The sequence below is a fragment of the Vidua macroura genome, chromosome 2 (assembly GCF_024509145.1).
Source record: "Vidua macroura isolate BioBank_ID:100142 chromosome 2, ASM2450914v1, whole genome shotgun sequence".
NCBI classification, from domain to species: domain Eukaryota; kingdom Metazoa; phylum Chordata; class Aves; order Passeriformes; family Viduidae; genus Vidua; species Vidua macroura.
The window spans coordinates 66,491,053-66,513,224 of record NC_071572.1 but is presented as its reverse complement, the minus strand read 5'-3'; the positions used below and the strand labels follow the sequence as shown (position 1 = coordinate 66,513,224).

The following is a 22,172-nucleotide window of genomic DNA, read 5'->3' as shown; positions in this document are numbered from 1 at the left end:
CCAATAATGAAATGACAGACAAATGATACAGATATATCCTTCAAAAGAACCTGGTCAAAACCTCCCACACAGACTCAGCCTTCTAAAGATTTCTGTAAGCCTGCACATATGCAAAATGGACCTGGGAAGATTTTAGCTACCACACTCACAACATATCCTGCAAATCACTACAGGATTAGAAGGAGGAGGAGGAGGCAACAGATGGTGGAAATTTCACAGTACCTTTACCACAAGCAGAGTACCATGACAACTCTAACATGGTTCAAAAGGCATCTTACTGTCTCAAAAGATGCTCCCTGTAGCCAAGGGATGAGGAATTTGGCTTGTGGTCAGATGAACATAAACCACAACCAGCATAAAAATGAAGTCCAGTTCTCACACATGCACTTGTCCTCTCTGGGAGTGTTCACATCTTTGGCTGAACCCAGACTTTCTTCCCATTTGAGTTACTGCTGCTCTTGCAGGATCCCCAAGGGCTTCAAAGACCAAAATTTGACAAGATGCTGTGAGTGAGGAAACAGGCGGCTAATTTATTTACTTGATGCTGCTTGACTTCCTGCAACTCTGCATGCCAACAAAGGCACCAGGAAACACAGATAAGCACTTTTGCATCAGTCTTCGCAGAAAAATGGCTTATCTTGCCATTTCTGTGTCAGGATCAAAACACTTCTATATCCCAGATTCCCTGAGTGAAGAATGTGTTAAAGGAGTCTCTTTTCACTAAATGACCATCCTAGGCACCAAAACAGCACAAACTCTACTGAGAATGAGAGCACAGCTCAAATGAGATATCTGGTCATGACACAGACCATTCCTCTGAACAGAACATCCCTCTGGATAGAAGCCACTTCAAACGTGTTAGTGTTTTCAGGAAAACACTAACGCAGTCTACCCAAAAGGAAGGGCCAGTTTCTTTGAAGTGGGGCAAATCTACCACAAAGCAATGAATTTCACTTCGGGGAAGAATAGAAGTCCTAAGCACATTCTGTCAGAAGGCACCAGTTCTCAGTGATGCTGTGAAATGCCCATATCCTGGGATTCTAATTATTAAAAAGCCTTTTTCACATGTTCTACCCCAGTTCAGTAGGTGCATTTGCTGGCCTAAAGGTCACACTAGTACTGCAAAAGATGAACAAGACAAACCTTCATGGGACCCCTTTTCTTCTTGCCCCAGTCCACACTTATAGTGACGGGCAGAGGATTGCAGACCTCTTTCCAAAAGACATCATATGCTTTGCACTCTCCCATTACATTGGTATGCCAAGCAATCAAATCTCAACTCCTTTTAAAAGTAAGTCTGTTGGTAGGAGTCCTATCCATTTCAGCAAATTAAAAGCACTGCCCTTTAAGGGATGCTAAAAACCAGAGCAACGTAAATCCTTGGTAAATAATGGATTTTTGCAAGAAGCAGCAAGTTCTTAACAATTCAGGGTCCTTACCCTGGGATTAATGGAATATGTAATCCTGTGAGGGATTTTGCTAGCTCCTAAATCAATCACTGACTAAAAAGGAAAACACCAAAGGTGAAAATAAATGCCAAAATATCTCTTAAAACTCTTAAGATGAAGCCATCTCTGAAGGATATTTCAGTCCTTCCCACAAAAGTGCAGGGATTTTGGAACCAATTGCTAATTCGCTGCTGCCAAAGACACATATGCAGTTTCATCTCCTTCAGAATATGACTGAGGGAGTGGAGACCAAGTTAATATCATAGAAACATTTGGTTCTCTATTCACCTGGCTCTTAAGGAATGTATATTTTGACACTTCAGATTGCTTGTTCATCACCAAGAAAAGAAAATGTCTCCTTTATATGCAGAAGGACAGCATTCAGTTCAGATATGAGCAAGATCTTTAAAAAACAGAACAGAAAATCAACTGTAAAAAGAACATGAACAACTTAGAATAGATGCAAACTTTGCTGAGTGTCTAACTTGGAATTATTTGATTTACTAGAATATTTCAGGGTAACCCAATGCCATTCCTCTTAGAATCTGGACCCAGCCTACCAAGCTGCATGAATCTGATGAGCTTGGGAACCATCACATTGTCACTTCAAGCAAGATACCAGTGCAAAATCTTTTGTAAAACAGGCACCTCATAACATGAAGGAAAGCACAACAATGCAGAACACAGGTCTTGTGCTATTCCATTAGCACAATTACAGAAAACTAATCTCTTTTAAGTACCCACAGCACAGTGGTCTGTGATTTCAGAGATGTAACTTCAGGATCTAGATGCTTCCTTTCAATCTTCTTTTAATTTTGATGCAAGCAATGGTACATAATGCTTCATATGAGAATGCTGGCAAGTATCCTTGCTGCTTCTGTTTACATAGCTACAATCCCTGTTGTTTAGTAATTGAGCGAAAACAGATGAAAGATCACAAATGCAAGGCACACACAATCTATTTTTAGCAATTGTTGTTTACTGCATCTTATATTGTCATCCGTCCTGGTGGTACAGAGAAAAAGGACTAAAATTAACTTCTATACAAAGGTTTGCCACAAGACACAAGAGTCAACTGTCCAGGAAAAATCACAGAGCCTCTGAAAATGACAAACTGTTACAAGAAGAAACACTTTTTTCTTACCTCTTTCTTGCAAGACAGCTTTCTTGCACACAGATGCCATCATTATAGAATGTAAGTGTTGGTTGAGACAGATATGCAAAAAGGCAAATTTTACACTCATTAGTCTAATCTTGAGAACCTGGACACAACTGCCATGAACAATATTTATGATACTCATAAATTTAATGGGTCAATTAACATTTTTACCTTGTGGAAAGAAAGCAAATGAAATAAAATGTTGCTCTTTATTAACCCCTCAAGAACATGGAAAGAGTTGCTCAAAAGAGAAAATAACCCAATGTACCAAAGCACATTGGTGAATAATTTCAAATGATGCTACTTCTGTTTTAATGTCTCATTACTGTCATTCCAGGGTCTAAAAGCTTTGCAGAAAACCAGAACCCTCTGGAATAGAATGGGTGTTTTTTCTGGTTTGTGCCATGGTGCAAGGGCATGAGAAGCTGATGTTCTGTCCCAAATGTCAGGTCTGTTTGAAGGTAACTCCCTTAGGTGGTGGCACATCTAGGGAGTCTGACAGTTTGAAAGTGATGAGGAGTTTCAGGGTAGGTGAATGGGATGTTTGGTTTTGTCCATTTCTGAGGTCTCACTTTGCTTGCTACATCAGCAGTTACTGTGCATTTGAAGTTCTGTTACTTCTGTTATCATACCTACTTCCTCTGACAACCACATGAGCACTAACAGCCTTCTGTAGACAGACAATGCTATAAATAATAATGCCTATCAGTGTACAAGTAGTAAGAAAGTTTAAATAAATGAACTGAGGAAGAATATGTTAATAAAGCAGGCTGCTAATACCAGAGTGCTTGTGCCTCTTGTCAGCTACATTCAAGTACCATTAAAAAAGTGCTTGAAGTATACCTTTAGTATTTCACTTCAACCTCTAATAATTCACATTAATTGCTTAATTGGACAAATATTTGCTTTAGCAGATTCAATAGTAGGCACTGGCATTCAGGAATGTCAGAACATAATACAGGTAAAGTGTACATAAGTGCTCTCAACAAGAAAAGGCAAAACTCCATCCTGGGAGACTGAAAAGATGCCATTCTCCATAGGAGCACAGCGTGTCTGGCAAGTCAGCTGGCCTCCCCAAGGACCAAGTGCCTTTTGCTAGTGCAATAAGGACTGATCTACCTTATTAGGAAGTAGGCATGGCAAAGCTAAAAGGGAGACACAGTTAACTCTGCAGCTGTGAAAACTGGGTGGCAAGTGGACTTGAAGCCAACAACATACATACACTGCAAGAATAAAGGCAGGGGAGGATGTCCTTCTTGGAGTGTTTTTCCAGGTTCAGGATTTCCAGGTGCACCCAGTTCCAAAGCTTGAAAAGATATGAGACTCTTCCTCATATGCTGGTTTCCCTTTCCTTCCACAAGAAATGTCATATTGACATTTGGTGTCAGCAAGTTTGATAGTAGCTTGCTGTCCAGTTTATACCACTGCTGCAACTTGCATGCATGAAGGGGATATCCTGGGACTATTTATGCATTTCATAGTGTCCTGTGCTTGTGGTGTCAAAGCCCACAGAAAAGCTCAGAGTACATTCAGGTTACCTGATTTAGCTCACAACTCCTGCATTTGAACTTAAAAGCATAAGCCTTTAACTGCACACAAAAGCCAAGTAGGCATCCAGCATCTTACACTCAAAGGAAACCAAAAGTCTTCTTCCTAAGTAATAATAATCTGTAAGCAATGGGCAAAAGGTGAGTATTCTAACAAACAAACCACAGTGAATAAAGAGAATCTGCATTTGACTGAAAAACCAGAATGAACACCAACTAAAACTAATCATCACCAGCTAACACCACTGCCAGCCTGCTATGAACAATTCTTGGTTTCCTCCTTGCACTATAGTAAGCTCCCATCCTAACCTGACATTGTTGATGCTTCACAAAACAGCTTCCAGTGCACACTGCCATGCAAATCTGACACGTCTTAGTTTTCTGAGACCTAGGGAAATAAGTTTTTCCTATTAATGAGTGCTTCAAATCAGACTAGAAGAGACTTCAACATTATAGAAAATGTCACGTTGGTAACATTTCTGATCAACTTACCCCAACTCTCAGATGTCATTCATTATAAACCAAGAGCTACTTCCACCTCCTCTGTTCTTGCAGAAAAACAACAAAAGGAATAATTCTTAGCATTCAGTAGAAAGTTACTACAGTTAACGAGTGCAGTCACAGAGTTTAAGATTTAGAGTCAGAATATGGTGGGAGTAGGGGAGGAGGCCCTCAAAGAATTTTATCAGCCACAGAATTGAGGCAAAAAAGCAGCCAAGAAATCATCTAGTGCCTATCATAGACCATAATGATCTTCTGGACTTTTTAGCAATTAGCTTGGCAGTTTAATAAGAAAAATTGTACTTATCTGTATTTGGAACATGCTGAATTTCACCTTTGAATCACACCATCAGGCTATTGTTACCTAGATGGTATCCATGACCACAGTTTTCCAGTAGAGGTGGACTATAATCCATTCATTCCTTAATCTGAGTGGTGATAACCAAAACATGAGTTTCTGAGGCTAATCAATATTTACACAGTGTTAGTAATTTATCTGCAAAGGCATTAGAGTATGTTTCCTTAACAGCTGCACTTCAAAGGGGCCTAGTTAGGATAAGTCTCCCTTTCACCAGGTACTAATATCTCTAGAGTGCCGGACTCAAGCACTAAAGAAGTAGCAAGGCTTTATACTGCATGGTTTTAAGAGCGGACAAGTCATAATCTGCAACGTAGTTTGGTTGTGGTGGTGGTGGTGTTGGGGAGGGAGCATTTACAGTGCTGCTCACTTCTTACAGTCTCGATATGTTTGTTAGTCTCTGCATTTTGCCAAACATGGATAATGCAGCTTGAGTAGCTCTTAGTAGTGGAGTACTGCTTTTGTGCTCTGCTTTGGGTGGACAGAGGAAAACAGAACACAGGCTGGGACACTATTAAAGTGGAACAGAAAGCTCTTCCTAGTGAAACGTTTCTGAACCTAAATCTGCCTCCATAATAAGTATCTACCTGAAAGGTGAATTAGGTCTTGTTGCAAAATAGGAAACACTGGTTTGCAGTGATGCATCCAGCTCTGCTGCTAAAGATGATACCCTTGAAGTATCAAGGAGGGAAATGTTACAATGGCATAAGACCAGTAAACACTAACTTCACTACAGACATCCAGTAAGGATCACAGCCCAGTCCTGTTGGTTTGCATAAGATTGTCAGCTTTTGTCAAATGACAAACAGCCTTGTGCAGAAGGAGAATTACCATTCCAGAGGGAATAACACCCACCATCAATTATAGTAATAGTCTCTGTTAACTAAAACAATTACTTTTCTCCCCAATTTCCTTCAGCTTCAGAGATATAAACCATGCATTCCAGAAGTAACAGCACCGAAAGCCCAACCAGACTAAAGCCAAGGCAGCCAAGGGTGAAAGACCACCACAAAGAAGAGGTTGGTTACAGTGGGAAAGGAAATGCACAAACACGGCAGAAAGAGAAGGATGATGTAGCCCAAGCCAGCACCATCCCGAGAAGTCCAAAGGCAGAGAAAAAACAAAAAAGCTCTGCCAAGAAAAGAGAGGATCTCTCTCGTGATGACTTGCTATTTCTTCTCAGTGTCCTTGAGGGTGAATTACAGGTAATGTATTGTCCTACTTTATATTCCAAATTAAAAGACACTATGCCCTCCACCCCCATTCCCTCCTCCACCACAAACATATGCTGCTTTTATGTTAAGAAAACACCTTATACAGTCTGATACAGGACAAATATGAACTGCAGCATACAAAACCACCCCAAAATTATAGCTATTATAGCTATCAGACAGGAAACATCATCTTTATATGACAAGTAACTCTCATCAGACAGGAAACATCATCTTTATATGACAAGTAACTCTCAAAGCAGACAACTCATAAAACTTTCTAGTTGTGCTGCCCCATTCTAAGTATCTTGAATACAAAGTATTTGTCATTGTATGGTTGATATGGAGAACATATTACAGACCTTTAAGATATTTTACTTAATTATGTCTTATCCTCCCACTCCTATGAAGCCATGAGCTTTACTCTCTATGAAACAGTATGTGCCACTTCACAAGAAGTAACTCATTTAACAGTATTCTAACACTTTTGGCTAGCAAAATCAAAATAGCCATTTTATTTCCCATAAAACAAAGCAAAAGTGTTACATGCCACTTAGCCCACAAGTTACTAGATTTTAAGAGTGAGCATTTTTCTACCTAGAAACGGAACCCATCTGTCAAGTAGTAAATGATGCCTAACCTGGTCAAATATAACTTCAGGAAGTGGGAACCAGATTTCCAGTGAGCAGGGAAAATATTTCTGTGGCAGGATTATTTCACAGAAGCAGTGACTCTAAAACTACTCACAGGCAGAGAAAAAAGCAAACTGGCCAAAGTGGCCTAAATGGGTGTAGCACATGGTGTCAGAGTTTATAACCTAGACAGTACTGGGGTAGTTCTATTCCTAACGTGTGTGTATGTTTATATAATAATACAGACATGCTGAATAGAACACACATGTGATATGAATATTTAATAGCTACACCAATCTTTGAGGGTAGATCCAAGGCAAACTTCTACACATTGTTTCATTATCCAAACAGAACAATTTCCATGTTTGCAAAACATTTCTCTCCTGCCCACTTGGTCTTTCTTAATTTACGTTAAAATTCAGATGTCACACATATTTATATATTTATTTATATTATACACACACTCTTCATTATATGTGCATCATATAAATAAATATATATATACACACTCTTCAATTATTAAAGTTTAAAGTTGGAATAGGGAAATGAGAAACTGGAAAACAATAAGCCTGACATGAACATTTAAAATCACATCTGAAATTTAAAAGGAAGCAGCACTATGAATGAAAAAGAGAGGAAGTCATCTTTATCCCTTATTTTCCATCTCCTGTAATGCCAAGTCAAATTGCTGAAGATCAGCTGTCAATCCAATCATAACTAAGTTTCTAATTTAGATGTCATCCCTTTCCAAATTCCAGAACATTCAAGGTATACAAAGACCACTCTTCTATTTTTTTCTGCTAAGGATTATAAATAGACTATTTTATATTTTACATTTGTTTAAACAGTCATAAATTGGGATACAGAAGTCTTCCACCCAAAAGGAGTCAGACTAAAAGTGTTACCATCCGCTGGTATATCCTTCTCTCTGATTTCCTTCCTTCCTACTTTATCCTTCTAGGATTAGCACATACTTGTTTTTAACTGAGATGATTGCAAAGCAGGAATGTTTGAGACAGTTCATGTAGTTTGTATCACTGCAATGGAGGCAGAGGGCAACCTTCATCACCAGAGGATACAGAGGCAGGAAAAAACCCAACTTGTAGTGGGTTTAAACTATAGAAGTCATCTACATCCAAAACATACAGAATGTACAACACTTTCAAGTTTCAAGAAACATCCCACCATCCTGCACCAACAAGTAAATTTCTAATACCACAAGCCAAACTTTGCCCTGAAACTTTGTCTTGTGAATGCTAAACATTCGTCCAGAAACAGCAAAACAATCTAATCATTAAAGACACAAAGGGTCTGAAGATTTTGGAGCTTATGTTAAACTAATAAAATACAAAGACCAATACTTCCCTCATGCTTTTCAACTATCTTCACATTACTTACTGTTTTGGAGTACTTTACATACACAGTGTTATTTCAGAAGTTCTTCAGTTTTCTTAAAATCAAAAGCAGAGAGCTAACCTGTAAATACATATATACAGTTTAACAAGATAAAGTCTTAATTTTTGTTTCTGCAGGCTCAAGATGAAGTTATAGGAGTACTTAAGGCTGAAAAAATTGACTTAGCTTTGCTTGAAGCACAATATGGCTTTGTTACTCCCAAGAAGGTGTTAGAGGCACTCCAGCGAGATGCTATTCAAACAAAGGCTGAGCAATGGCAAGAAGATGTCTATGAAAAGCCTATGGGAGAGGTAAGAATGAGTAATTGATATTTAACCATAGTTCCCACCAAATTCAACAGAAAATCTCACCCACTGCTGGGGAAGGAGGCAAGTGAGCTCTAAATCTGGAGTGGAACATGAGTGTAAGTGAGGGCAGAACAAAGTCCAGAGTCCAGCTGGGACCTGAATCTAATGATCCTCACTTATACTGCAGACTGGGGGGGCTTTACACATCAACAGACACGACTTTGTCTAATTCAAACCATCTTCTTTTTCTTTCCTTTTCCCTTTCTGTTATCCACATTCCAAGCCCATACAATCAGAAGCCTTGCCAGTCTCAACTCGTCTCATGGAGGCCTATTTAACCAGTGGATGCAGGGGCCCATCCAGTAGCAACGACACAGCTGTGCACCACTGCATATCCCTGCTCCCATTAATTCGGGAGCAGTCATGGGGATACCTGCTTGGTCTAAGAGTTACTACAATGAGCTGGCATTAGAAACTTCACCCAGGCAGAAATCTAATATTCTCATGTCATACCTAAGTAACATTTAGTTTAATTACATTGCAGCAGCAGCTGCCATACTTTCTGAACAATGTTATCTGATTAATTTCTGCCCTGCAATGCAAATCACTGGATATTAAAACACCTTCATATAAATCAGATTGTGGTTTTTTATCCCAGGTAGATGTCTCCAATTCAGATAAACACTTTTTAACATACTGCTCAGTATAGATAAAACATCACAAAACAAAAGCAGAAATTATAAATAAAATTCTCCTGTCAAGTGTTTTCCAACTTTTTTCAATAGAAATGTACCTAAGGACACAGAGATCATTCCAGACAAAATTATGTCAGGCAAAAGGTCAACTCTTATTTCAGAAGCTCAAAGGTTAAAATCTCTGGATATAATCCCAAACAGATAAAGTTCGTCTGCAAAGCTTAATTTATTTTAGAACATTGTGGGATTAAGTCACAGAAACTTTGAGCACAAATGGAAATGATTTGAGAAGTCCAAAACAGTTTGAAAACATAAACCCAGTCTGTTACTCCACGTAAGTTTATACACTTTCTTTCTTACATTTAATGGCAGAGAAATAATTTCTAGCACCGCTGGATTTGGCAATTTCAAAAGGCAAAGGTAAACATCCTGAGAGCAACTGAAAGGGTAGAAGGACCACTGCCACTTCTTGGTCTTGGTAAACCAAAGAGTGCTATAATAGGCAGGCATTCCACAATTTCAGTTCCAAAATCCCCTTGAATTATGTCAGAATCCATTCTGTTGTTTTTCTGAGTTTTTTTTCTTTTTTCTTTTTGTATTTTTAAAACACATATAAAGACCAGAGGAGAGGTGGAACCAGCCACCAAGTCCAGGAACCATTTAAATTTCCCCCTTTGCTACGAGGACAACGTACCTTTGTATCTGCATGTGCATCTCACCCCTAAGAGTTTTGCCTGGTAGCTCTGAACACAGAGAATCTTCCCAAAACTCAAGTGAAATTACAATTAATTTCAGAAGGCAACTGTAAGATTTCCATTCCTTTACCATTCTCTCACAATTCTCTTACCTATTCTAAACATAAAGTTTCTTGGCAAATTTGATTAAGAATGTAATGGGAAAATTTGATGACTGGACAACTTCACACATTGGGAACAAGATTCATAAGTGAAAAAATGTAGAAAGCAGCATTAATACATCTTCCTCTGCAAAACATGAGAAGTGTGACATACCAAAACCATTTCTTCTTTGGCCATGAGGAGATAGTAAAAATTTTTTGTTTTTTTTTTTTTGAAAACAGGTTTTTTCAATCAAACTTGCTCTACAGCTATTTCTTTCTGCAACATAAAAAATGTCACATAAGATGACTCTTAGCACTCACATTTGAGAGCCACAAAAGAAATTAGACTTTGATTTTGGTTTTGTTTCTGACTCAAAGGCCTGAAAAGGTTTTCCATTTCTGCATGGTTTATAAATTTAGAAGTAGTCAGTTTTTGTGAAAAAAATCTGTCTTCAGATCAATCACCACTTCTCTTGAATAGACAATGAAGAGTATTCAACATTTCAATAAATGCAGAATAACAATATAAGAATAATTTTCTCCGATTCTAAATAAACAATGGTTTTTTAAAGGAATAAAAATATCAGAGATGGTAATAAGATAAGAGAGATAAAGATGAAGACACTGCAGAATTTGTAGTGTCTTTTTCTCTTCTCTTCATGGTGTCAGAAAGCAGATTCTGGTTTCTAATTTTCCCAATAATATAGGCAAAGATAAAAAAAAATCATGTGCCTCACTGTTCGAAATAGAATGGACCTCCTACCACTTTGAGAGCTCCTCTTAAAAGAAGTAAATGAGAGGAAAGCCTGTATTTTGCATCCATCAAGGATAATTAAAAATTGAATCAATTTTTGGAATCCCTTTGCGGATCACCTTGGGGAAAAATGCACCCTCATCAGTATTTTAACCAAGTCTATCTGATTGTGTCCTCACAACATCTGGTAAGTGTTGGTCAAAACTTTCCAAGGACCACAGCTGTAGGGCACCAATAAGTCAGTCAAAGGAAGAGGCTGAAACAACAGTGCTGACAAGGTGGCATTCAGGAGAAGACCACCAACGTATCTGCATAGAAATTTGGCTCAGCTAGAGTTGAAAACGCCAAGGGAAGAAGTGCTCCTAAAATCTCTGGTAATCCTAAACTCAGTATTATACATTTATAAACAATGACTATGAGGATATTATTAACAGGAATAATGTTACATTGAATTTAGGATAAAAAATGTAACTACCCTGTATTTTCTTCTGGCACATCACCAAACACAAAACAGTCCAAAAAGAGAAAGATGAACAGTTCAGTTCTGATGTAATGGGTATGAAATATACCATCCTAGTTTGACTTCAGTCAAGAGTTAGTGGCAAAATGTAGTTAAACTATTATATTAATGTGAATTTTTAGCTTGCTCAACTATTCACAGTTACGTAAGGCTATGCCTTTGATTTTCCATTGTATTGTACAGCGTGTTCAAGTATTAATTCTAGCAAAAAGCCCATATGGTTAGCAAGAACAAAACAACAAATCACTTAATTAAAATTTTATCACTTTAATTTTCAACAGAAGACATTTATACTGCTGCTTATTAGTCCTCTGTGGTTTTTAGCTAAGAACTGTGCAGGCTGAGTAAACTTGTGTGCATGCATATAAATGGGTATTTCTACATGGGCAGATCTAGCATTTGGCCAGAGCAATCTGAGGAACCTGGGGCTGCTGGAGACACTTCTGTGCGAGGATCTCACATCAGCAGGGGTTCACATGACTTCTCTCTCTTCTCTGCTGGAGACATAGGAGTCAGCCACAAGATCGCACAGGGAAAATGCAAGAGTCAAATTTGCTCCCAAGGGAGGTGCCCTTATCTTGCAGAGGGCCACATCATTTTCTCAACAATCCACACGGAAGTGCAGCAACCCAGTCCCAGGCTCTGCTCTGTGTGGTTGGGCAGGGAGGGAAAGGTGTGCTGCACAGGGACACACAAGTGTCACAAGGCCAAATACTCATTCCCATTACATATCAACCATGCAGACCTCAAGTGTGTGCATTAATTGTGATGCAGGATTGCTGTCTCTCCAACCCCCTCCTTTATGACCCACCTGTGCCAGGAGACAGGCCCAGCACTTCTTTCCTTCCCTCCCAAGCTCACACTCTCCACCTTGTTCCCAGCCACAAATGCTCACAGCAGAAATGATTTGACAGCATGCTTAAAAGAAACAGAAATGCATCTTCTAGTCCCAGCAACAGGAGAAAACTGCAACATGCAAACTGCTTTAATACAGCAGCTTATACTTTTCTCTTACTCTTTCATGTGAGCAGGTCTCCCCAAGACACTACTCTCCTTTTTCCCATTTAAAATTCTTTGTTCCAACTCCCTGCCTTGAATACACACCTCACCCATCCCAAACACCAGTTTGTAATCCAAACTGTTGTAATCTCAACAGTGGCAAATGTACTACTGTGAAGTGTAAAGTACAGAGAGCTGCAAAACAAAACCCTGGAATTAATAACTTTTATTTTTGCATACATGCTACTTAGATTTCTGCTTGAATTAACCTCTTGTAGCCATTCAACAAGTACTCTACAGCAAACAAAATATACAGAACATATAAAACCCTCCTGGCAGATCCCACATCCTTTACACCAACCAGGAGGACTATTTTATACTTGGTTAATGTTGCTTGGCTGATGACGAGCCCTCAACTCATTCAAGCATTTACGTGTTCAGAACCAGGATCATCTCATTCATCTCATCATCTCATTAGCTTGTAGCCAGAAATGTCAGTGATTTCTTATGACAGCAATTTACATATCCCCTCCGATTTTTACATATACTTTCAAAGTGGTGGTCCAATCCACATAAATGCCTTTACTTTCTTAACCCCACCCATGCAGCCTGCCTGACCTCACACTGAGGATGAGACCAGCAGGCACTCCTGCAAAGCTGATGTCCAGTTCATATCAATTTATCAAAACAGAGCCATAGTTGCAAGCAGCACTGCATCAGAACTTAGTAAAAAATGAGGAGCCAGATTGCTTTCTGACAACAGTGTATATTCACCTGACAGCATCATCTTTAAAAAGACAAGGATTAGAAACTTAGGTGATGGCACTTCATGCATCTGTAATACCTGTTCCAAAAACCCCTCTGAAATCTTGGGTGGGGGGGAAGGTTGATAAAACATCTTTCTGGTAAGTTAGAAGCTAAACAAAGATTTCAATCTTTAAAATTTCCACTTCTGGTAAAATAAGGGAGAGTGTGAAGAAATTAAAATGGACAGTTTTCCTCAACCTGACCTTTTAAGGCAATCCAGTTTTCAACTGCTTTAAAAAATATAGAAATCACAGCCAAAAGATTCCTGTATAAGGCAACTCTTGCTTACTAAAAGAGATTGTATATGCAAGGGTTTAGGTAAGAAATGTTTTTCCAGGGAAGGTCCTGCTTCAGGATCATGATTCCAGAAAGCAGTCACCTTGCTAGGGTAAAGCATGCAAATGACCAGTGAACAAGATAAAAAATCCTTAATGATCTGCTGTAGGAGCACCACAAAATAGCACAAAAACAAATAATCACTGGTCTCTTCGTATTTCTTGATCATGCATGAAACAAGCTCAGCTATGTTACAACAGAAAATGCCATAAGTAGAAAGTGCAGGAAGTTTTAAAAAATGGTTCACATTTTTGTTGGAATATTTTGGACTCAAACCATCTTCAAAGCCTTATCAATAACTCCTTTTTCTTCATTCACAGCAGTGTCAACAAAAGGTTAACAATTATTTAAGAGGAACATAAGAGAATATATACAGCTTTAAAAGAAGCTGAGAAAAGCAGGGGAAGACTTGGAAACCTAAGCATAAATTGATAATATCCTCACTCATTCAAGAAAGTCATGTTTAGGCATTCCAGCTCTCCGTCATCATTTCTACTGGCCAAACTGTGAATAAACATGAGGAAAAGATAATTAATCATACTCCCTGGAATTAAATTGTCCAAAACAAGCAGTGGCCCTAAAAATCTGAAACCCCAGTGTTTCTTGTGGCACAGAGAATTCCTTGTGGGGGAAACATCAGAGAACCAGAACCAGATTTGTTTCCCACACTGCCCATTTGTGAATTCTTTCCTATTAACAGAGTGAAGCACTACAATCAGATTGACCTACTAGAATAGACTGTGGTTAGAAGGAGGCACTGGGCTGTGAGTTCAAAATTTCTCTTTTCCAAAAAGGACGCAAGGATTCCTGTGTTGACCTGATGAGGGAAGCAGTCTCCAAAGGGGAACAAGCAGGGAACAAAGTTGCTCACAAATACAGACTCGTCCCAGATCTTTTGACGGCCTCCAGTGATCCTCCCTGAAACTTCAGCTTGATCAGTAATGCCCAAGGAGAAAAACCACTCATGGTTACACACTTGTACAACTCAGTCACATACTGAATTCAAAACTGTAACAGAATCTTGAGAATTACAGTTTTCTCTAAGTTTGTAGAGTTATTTTAACAGCATAAGTCTAGTGAACAGTAATGCCAATATCTCTGTGGTTTAGAAAAATTAAAAATTATTGCCAAAAGCTAAAATAGATTATTTATATTCAAATATCACTATATAGTAATATCTAGAAAAATTGAAAATTTTTCACTGAAAGGGTGGTCAGGCATTGGAATGGGCTGCTCAGGGAGGTGGTGGAGTCACCATCCCTGAAAGTGTTCAAGAAATTACGGGGCATGGCACTTAGTGCTATGGTTATTTGGCATGATGGTGTTTGGTCAAAATTTTGACTTGATGCTCTTGGAGGCCTTTTCCAACCTTAATGATTTTCTGATCAGGTGTAAAGTAGAAATCCTTGAAGAAGGGAGGGGAATTTTATGCTAAAACTGTGCTATAAAGGTGCCATCGGAAAGATAAAGACCTCAACAAGACGTGCAGTCTGAGGAACATAATAGGAAATACCACCATAAAAAGAAATACTTCTAACTATTAAAAAATTACTGCAGAAACCCAGAGCCATGCTCAGAGTAAGCATAAGAAACGGGATTGTTTTACATTCTTGTCACAACCATGCACTTAAAGTAAAACCAGAAAACTGCTTTTTGATCTACTTCTACCTTACAAAAGCAATTTAATGCTCTTATTTCCTAGGCAGTTATAAGTGAGGCAGCTATTTCTACTCAACCAAAAGTCAGTCATCCACTGTGTGACCACTGGACGATGCTTCTTCTGCCAAGACATCTGGTTCTCTACTACAGAGATCAATGAGAAAAGCACAACCCAGGGAACAGTAACTGTTAATTAGTTAAGAAAAGTTGAGGATCACTCATGGTGGGAGGAGGAAAAGATGGTTACTGAGGGTCCTGAAAAACAGTACCTTATTTTTTCTAATTTTTTGGGATTAGACTGACAGAATTAAACTGATGCGAAATGACCTCGCTACCAGGCTTATTATTATATTATTAAGCTGCTCTTAAAATTCTTTTAGTAATAAAAGCCCAAGAAAGCAAAAGTTTCAAAATACTTCAGGAGAAAGCAAAAGTTTCAAAATACTTCAGGAGTTTTTCCCTTTCTTTTGCAGCTTGATAAAGTTGTAGAGAAACAGAAAGAAGTTCACAGAAGAATGCTGGAACAACTTCTAATGGTGGAAAAAGCACACAGACAGACACTGCATGTACTTGAGGAAGAGAAGACGAAGCACAGCAAATACATGGAAAAAAGTGATGAGTTTACAAACTTGCTGGAACAAGAATGTGAAAGGTAAGGTTCTTTCTTACCATAGTACTAAGAATATGTAGAATTTAACATTGCATCTAAGAATCTCCCTGCTTTATTTTGCATCCACTAAAAATCAGACATATTCGCGGAGTTGTGTTTTGAGAGTTCCACTGGGAAAACATAACTAATGACTTCCAACAAACAATTATGTCTACATATCCATCAGCCAGCAAGGTAGGTCAAACAGCTGGCAGATTCTTCAGCACTGTTGCAGGATGCTAAGGATGTTACACTGCAAAGAGTACAGGGACACATGCAGATGTATGACATTATAACCAACAGGAAGCAGGTGAACCTTTCAGTGTGTTTTAGAAGCTCAGTACACTCTACAGTATGTAAGGAACAGAAGACACCATCAGACACGCAGCCTTTCATAGCAGAAGAAAAAGACATGAGGAAAAGTAAATATTTGGACAAAACACAGAAATACATAGAGAGGAAGCAAAGGCAGAGGATAATTTCCAGAAAGCTTTGAAAGTAAGAATGACAAAGGTCTCATACCAGAGTTGGCATAAAACCCATAAGAACAGCTTTATTTCTTGAGAGTAACCTAGAAGTCCCACAGCTTGTTTAAGCACAGTGTTACAGTGTTACAGTTTCAATACCAATTCTCAGAAGAATTAAAAATTTAATGTAATTTACTGTCTTTAAAAGAAGTCACTTTATATTGTGCCTTCTTTGAATCTGCAATAAAACTGAACACATTGTAAGGAAAAAAAAATCAAAGAACATTTCCTATTCCCTGTATAGCTATCCCAGAAGATGGAAGAATATTGTCTCAGTTTCCTTTCGCTTAAGAACAGATGGAAATGTTTGGGTGTACGTCAAGCTTATTCTAAACTCACATGATGCATAGACAATTCTTCCTTTGCTTGGCCTATGTAACATCATGTCCTACGTATTCTGGCAGCGTTCACCCCATGTGCTGCACCTTTCTCCTGCACGTCGATCAAAGGCAGCACACAACAAGCTCACAGCCAGATTTACAGTTCGCAGCTCCAGAGACCAGGGAAGAAAATGCTTTGCTCCTCAGGAAAATGTGTACAGATGCAGGCAAGCACAGGCACACAGAGAAAAGCTAGGAACTGTTCTTGGGAATCATCATCAATCAGGAATCAAACTCAGATATCAAGGGAAGTTTTCATCTCTGCTAGAGATGTAGACAACTCCACTTGCTAAGAGTGGTAAAATGTTACATCAAACAATGTGCTCACACTGTGAAAAGCTGCACAGATGGAAAGACTAAGCATTGGAGTAACTAATTTTCTTTTAAACAGGACAGACACTGGATTAAAACTCTCTTCCCTGTCCCTCTCTATATCCCTCTATCACTTCCCCTCTGCCCCACCTCTGGTTCCCATTCCCAAAAAGACTGTAAAGCATTTACCACTGTTGTTTGCTACTTTTAGTCAAGCTGCCTGGAAAATGGTGGGAAGAGGGGGAATGCTGAGGTGCTTAAAGAGCCCTTAGAGGATATAATAATAGCTTTCAGATTAAGTCTTTTTTTTTTTTTTTTTTTTTTTCTGAGGATGTATTTTATGTGGAAAACCTTAAGGGGATGTGATGTCACTTACTGAGCTGATTCCAAATTGTTTGCCAAGTAATGTCACCACCAAGATCTCCACACAGTTGCCTGCCATAACAGAAAAAAAAAAAGAAAAGAAAAACCCAACAACAAAAAAACCACAACCAAAAAAACCTCACCAAGTTAAGACACAACTCGTCCTACATGAGCCGACCTGACATGGCAAAGTGACCTTTTCTTCCACTTGAAAATTCTTACTCCAATTTACATTTTCTCAAATGCAAACTTTGCATTTGGATTAAGAACAAATAGAACTCTATAAAAAGTTTCATACAAAAATCAATGACATGAATTTTTCCTTACCCCCAATACAAGTAAAAAAAAAAAAAAAAAACCAAAAACAGGAAGGATTCACAAATGAACTTCCTCTTCTTTTTTAGCCAGAAGCAATATCCTCTTCTATATGACGGATATATAGCATTCCAAACAGTATTTCAGGTTCAAAGCAAAATCCCTGACTTTCAATTAGCCAAAGACGTGCCTTGCTTTTATCAAAGAGCAAGACTACAGTTTATGCTAAAGATATCCTTGGAGGGTATACAATGTATACAAGCCAAAGAAGGTACATGAATAATATGTGACTGTGATCAAAAGGAAAAAAACTTAGATGTTATGAGACAGTGATGCTGAGATTCTGAAAACTACTTCTTATGGCAAGATTAAAGAAATCATTAGTTTAGACTTAGATCCAAGTCTACAAACTGTTCTGGATATATCTTTAAATAAGGCAGAAAGAAAGCACTTCCTCTCTCTTGCCTGTGTGCTCAGAAAAACAGAACTGAAGAATTTTTAAATTAAAATTTTAGTCATGAATTTATCAGATGATCATATTTTACATAAACCAGAGAACCCTTCATCTCTACAGCCTTTGTATTGCCTTATGCCCTTTATGGATGGTATCTCCCATGGAAAGTTAGTGTTTGGATTGTGCAAAATATAAGAGTCTTTGATGACTCAGTAAAAGCTCTTCACCTTAACCATTCAAGAATTGGACTTCACAGGAAGGCAACAAGACTGTCCTCAGCAACTGTACATTGTCAGATTTGGGAGGTTAAGCTCATGACAGGATGAGTGAAAACTTTCTGGATATGAGAACCAGATTAGCATTTAGTGTTAACCCTTTAGGCAATTTAAGTATTTTTCTTGTTGCCAGCGAAAAATTAATCCTCCTTATTGTAGTTCAGAGTCTTCTTGTAGTTCAGAGACAAAGACTGATCTTCAAAGTGAACAGTCTCATCCTTTACAACAGACATTTACCAGCAAACAAAGAATAAAACTATGCTACTGTCATTGTAGTAATTAATCTTCAGTCACACTTTTAAAGCATGGAGCCACAAACGAGCCACAAGCCTGACAAGCTCCTAGCATATGAGGAAAAGTTCTGTGGAGAAAAAGAGGCCAATGGACAATTGGATAGGTCTTTCCTGCACTTCAGCATCAATGATTCTCTGGGTGTGTGTGTGTGTGTAGACCAGACAGGAACACCAAGACAACCTGTACACAGTGGTATAGCAGACCAAGTCAACTAGAGTCCAGAAGGGAAAAATTGGTTGTGTTGATGGAGCTTAAAGAAACAGCAGCACCAAAGTTCAGAGAAACATAAAAAATAATAAATCCAAAAGCTGGATACACAGACAACTAGGTGCACCTGAAGAATCATACCATAAAATCTACTGGCCTTGTTTAGAAGCGCTTGCATTTCACAGGGTTGGAAGGTGGAGAGAAGGATTAGGGACTATGAAGAATACTTACTTCAGATTCTAATTCAGAGTCCACTGTATCTTCCCTGAGGATGTATGCCTTTGTCCAAAATCACTTATCCACATTCCATATTTTTGCAGCAGCGTTAAATAATAAAAGCTGCTGGTTTAGAAAACATTTTACAAGGGTAAAATATGAAACTAAAAGGTTTTCCAGATATGCATGTTCCCAGTTTGAAAACACATGCCATATGTATACAACTATTTATGCTTATACATAGTACTCTCCACCCCACACAAAAAAAAGAAACAAAAGAGCAAAATAGTAGAATGTTTAGCGCTCACACAGTCCTTTTCCACTGCATGTCTCAAGAAGCTTTAAATATTATTTAAGGACAGCTATTCCCCATTTTCCATTTACTGAAAGGAAAGGAAGGTATCAGGAAAATAAATCAATCACAGGTACCTGAGAGTTAAACTGTATGAAAGGAAGAAATGTCCCAATCTATAGGTGTGTTCCACCTTCAAACTTTCTATAGTCTATACAGACTCTCAACTATACAAAAGGGCAAAGCTTTATTACGAAGATACACCTGTTAAGAGGTCAATGTTATTCAAAAGGACAGGGAAAAAAAAGGAGTTCACTAACAGGCAATGTAAATACATTTTAAAGGTAGTTATAATAAATTTTGCTCACAGAATTCAAATATTAGCACAAAACTCTGCAGTTTAGTATAGAAGGAATTAATAAGATCTTAAGGATCATCTACTAATAGGAGGGTCTTTTTCCATGAAACCTAATCTGCAGAAGTCTCACACCTGTGGTCTTTCTCATCTAACAAAACTGTACAAAACACTGCTTTTTGCTCCAGCTGCTGCCACCCTCAATGCCAGTCAATTAATGGAACAAACTATCGAGTGACACAAGTTTCAAGTGGTCTCTGGAAGTCTCCAGCACAACCTGTTGAGTGCAGGGCTAACTTCACAGTCAAAGCAGGTTGCTCAGATCCTTGTCCAGCTGACTACTAAAGATTCCCAAGGTCAGTGACTGTGCTGGCTGCCTGGACTCCTGATGCAAGCTCAGGCATCAAGACCTGTTCCCTCACTTTCCTTGTAGGCATCATTCTGGTCTGGCTTCTGCATCATGTTCAACCAAAAGCTTAATAATATCTCTTTCTTCTGGCAAAGCTCTGAACTTAATCCATCTTCACTTTCTCTGATAATCTGGCTGCCTTGGGCACAAATGAGCTTTCAGCTCTTACCCACACAGTTTCTGTGACTCCACCTTGGGCTCATTTCTCTGAGTGTTCCACAGTGTACTCTGAGTTGGAAACTTACCACTGTCCACCTCTGCTCTGTTCATAGCACTCCATAGGTCTTATTCTTTATGTCTTTTCTTCATCCATTCACGCTCTGTGCTTCTCCTCACAGAAACTCAAAGTCAGGCAACATCTCTATGATGACGACTCAAGCGTACTCCAGCCATCACCAAAACAACAAATCTCACCATATGAGCAACCTGTCATCATTCCCAACTTCATGAAAACAGAAGGGAATCAGTCTTTTATCCCTCAGCACTTGGCTTCATCCTTACAATTCTCTAATACCTCCATTCTTAAAACCAGGGTAACTGCTTGCCACAGCCTGTTGTACCTAGACACATTTTTACCTGAGCCTTCCTACATTTAAAGTCTCACAAATTCTTTTTCATAGCACCTCCAAGAAAAATAAATATTGAAAAACAAAGGAACAAACAAGCCAAACACACACACCCAAATAAGCCAAACATATCCTTCTGTACTTCCAAATAATTAAATAATTTTCCAGTCCCTCACTTTAAAAATACTTTTTTATCATTTCCACATTAGCTATTTCAGCCTTCTCTGTATCTTCCTTGGATGCACACTCAATAGTGAATTAAGGCTACAGATTCTCTCTTATGCACCTTCTTCCACGTTAATGCAATGCTATTATATGGACGAAACATCACACTAGAACTGTACCAAAATTAAATGAGATTAGAAGACTGCTCAGGGTTTGAGTTGGTAAGAAAGGTAATTTCATGAAACTGACAGCTCTAGGCGAAGTGGTTTGGGTTTATTTTAAAGTGTCAGATGAAAGTAATTGCTACCCACAATAGATCAAGTAAACAGTGCTTGAAATTCAGGACAGGGTATCAAGGAAAGAAGGAACCGTTTTAACTAAAAGGTGAAACGTATTAGTTGCTAGTATAATGTTGCTGTGCTTTAATTCAAACACATTTACACATTGGATTAGTGATATTTTCCATGTCTAGCTCTGGAAAATTCAATATTCTGGAAGAATGAGTATAATTAATATTTGCTCTTTTTCTTAATGAAGCCAATTAAATATTATAAGAAGCAGGATTTTATCTCTGCAGAGAGCTGCAGTAAAAATAAACACTGTCAACTTATTTATTCTACACGTGTTACCAGCGGTTTTTAATTTCATGCACACTGAACTATTGTTGTAGATTGCATTGTACTCAAATGCAATCATTTCCTTTTAGCTTTCTGGCAATGAGTTATATGTATTACATATGCTGGAGACTATGTCTTGCAAGTTGTGAAATGGATGCCAGATCTGTGTACATTTGACCTTTTCCATGGGTATCTTATGTTCTGTAGGTGAATAAGAAAGACCCACCACAAGCACAACATTAGCATTCTTATTCTACATTACACTCCAATGGGACAGTCCCACTAACAACACCACTGAGGCACGAAGAGAGACTCGAGGAAGTGATGTACACAGATTAATGACCTCATGCTCATATGCGGAAAACTATGTACTGTTGCACTACATAACTTTCAACAGATGTTGTGAAATCAAATCTTTGTCACAATTCATGCTTACAACAGCCTTTGTGCATGATGAAAGATAAAAATACTTTATCTTAGAGCAAATAAATAGAATTTAGGGTTAAGATCCCAAAACTGTCAAACAAGGTCACATTATGTTTTTTCAATGCAAAATTCCAAGAATAAATACAAACAGAAAGAGGGCTCAGTGTTAATGTAACTGAGAAA

General features: G+C 38.4%; 2 protein-coding genes across 4 annotated transcripts in view; one reads left to right on the top strand and one right to left on the bottom strand.

The window, feature by feature from the left end:
• Positions 1–22,172, bottom strand: part of CMSS1 (cms1 ribosomal small subunit homolog) — a 227,782-nt gene that overhangs the window by 139,488 nt on the left and 66,122 nt on the right. The gene's annotated exons all lie outside the window — the stretch shown is intronic.
• LOC128804338 (filamin A-interacting protein 1-like) lies at positions 5,949–18,951 on the top strand. Its single transcript, XM_053972007.1, has 4 exons — positions 5,949–6,218; positions 8,389–8,562; positions 15,641–15,819; positions 18,747–18,951. Exons 1-4 carry the CDS (start codon positions 5,949–5,951, stop codon positions 18,949–18,951), a joined length of 828 nt encoding a protein of 275 aa, XP_053827982.1.

Bases quoted from the DNA above. Each gene is read 5' to 3' on its own strand.
- LOC128804338 (XM_053972007.1), top strand. From the start codon at position 5,949: ATGCATTCCAGAAGTAACAGCACCGAAAGCCCAACCAGACTAAAGCCA. The intron at 8,563-15,640 runs GTAAGAATGAGT...TTTCTTTTGCAG, and splicing joins ATGAAAAGCCTATGGGAGAG to CTTGATAAAGTTGTAGAGAA. The intron at 15,820-18,746 runs GTAAGGTTCTTT...ACACTTTTAAAG, and splicing joins CTGGAACAAGAATGTGAAAG to CATGGAGCCACAAACGAGCC.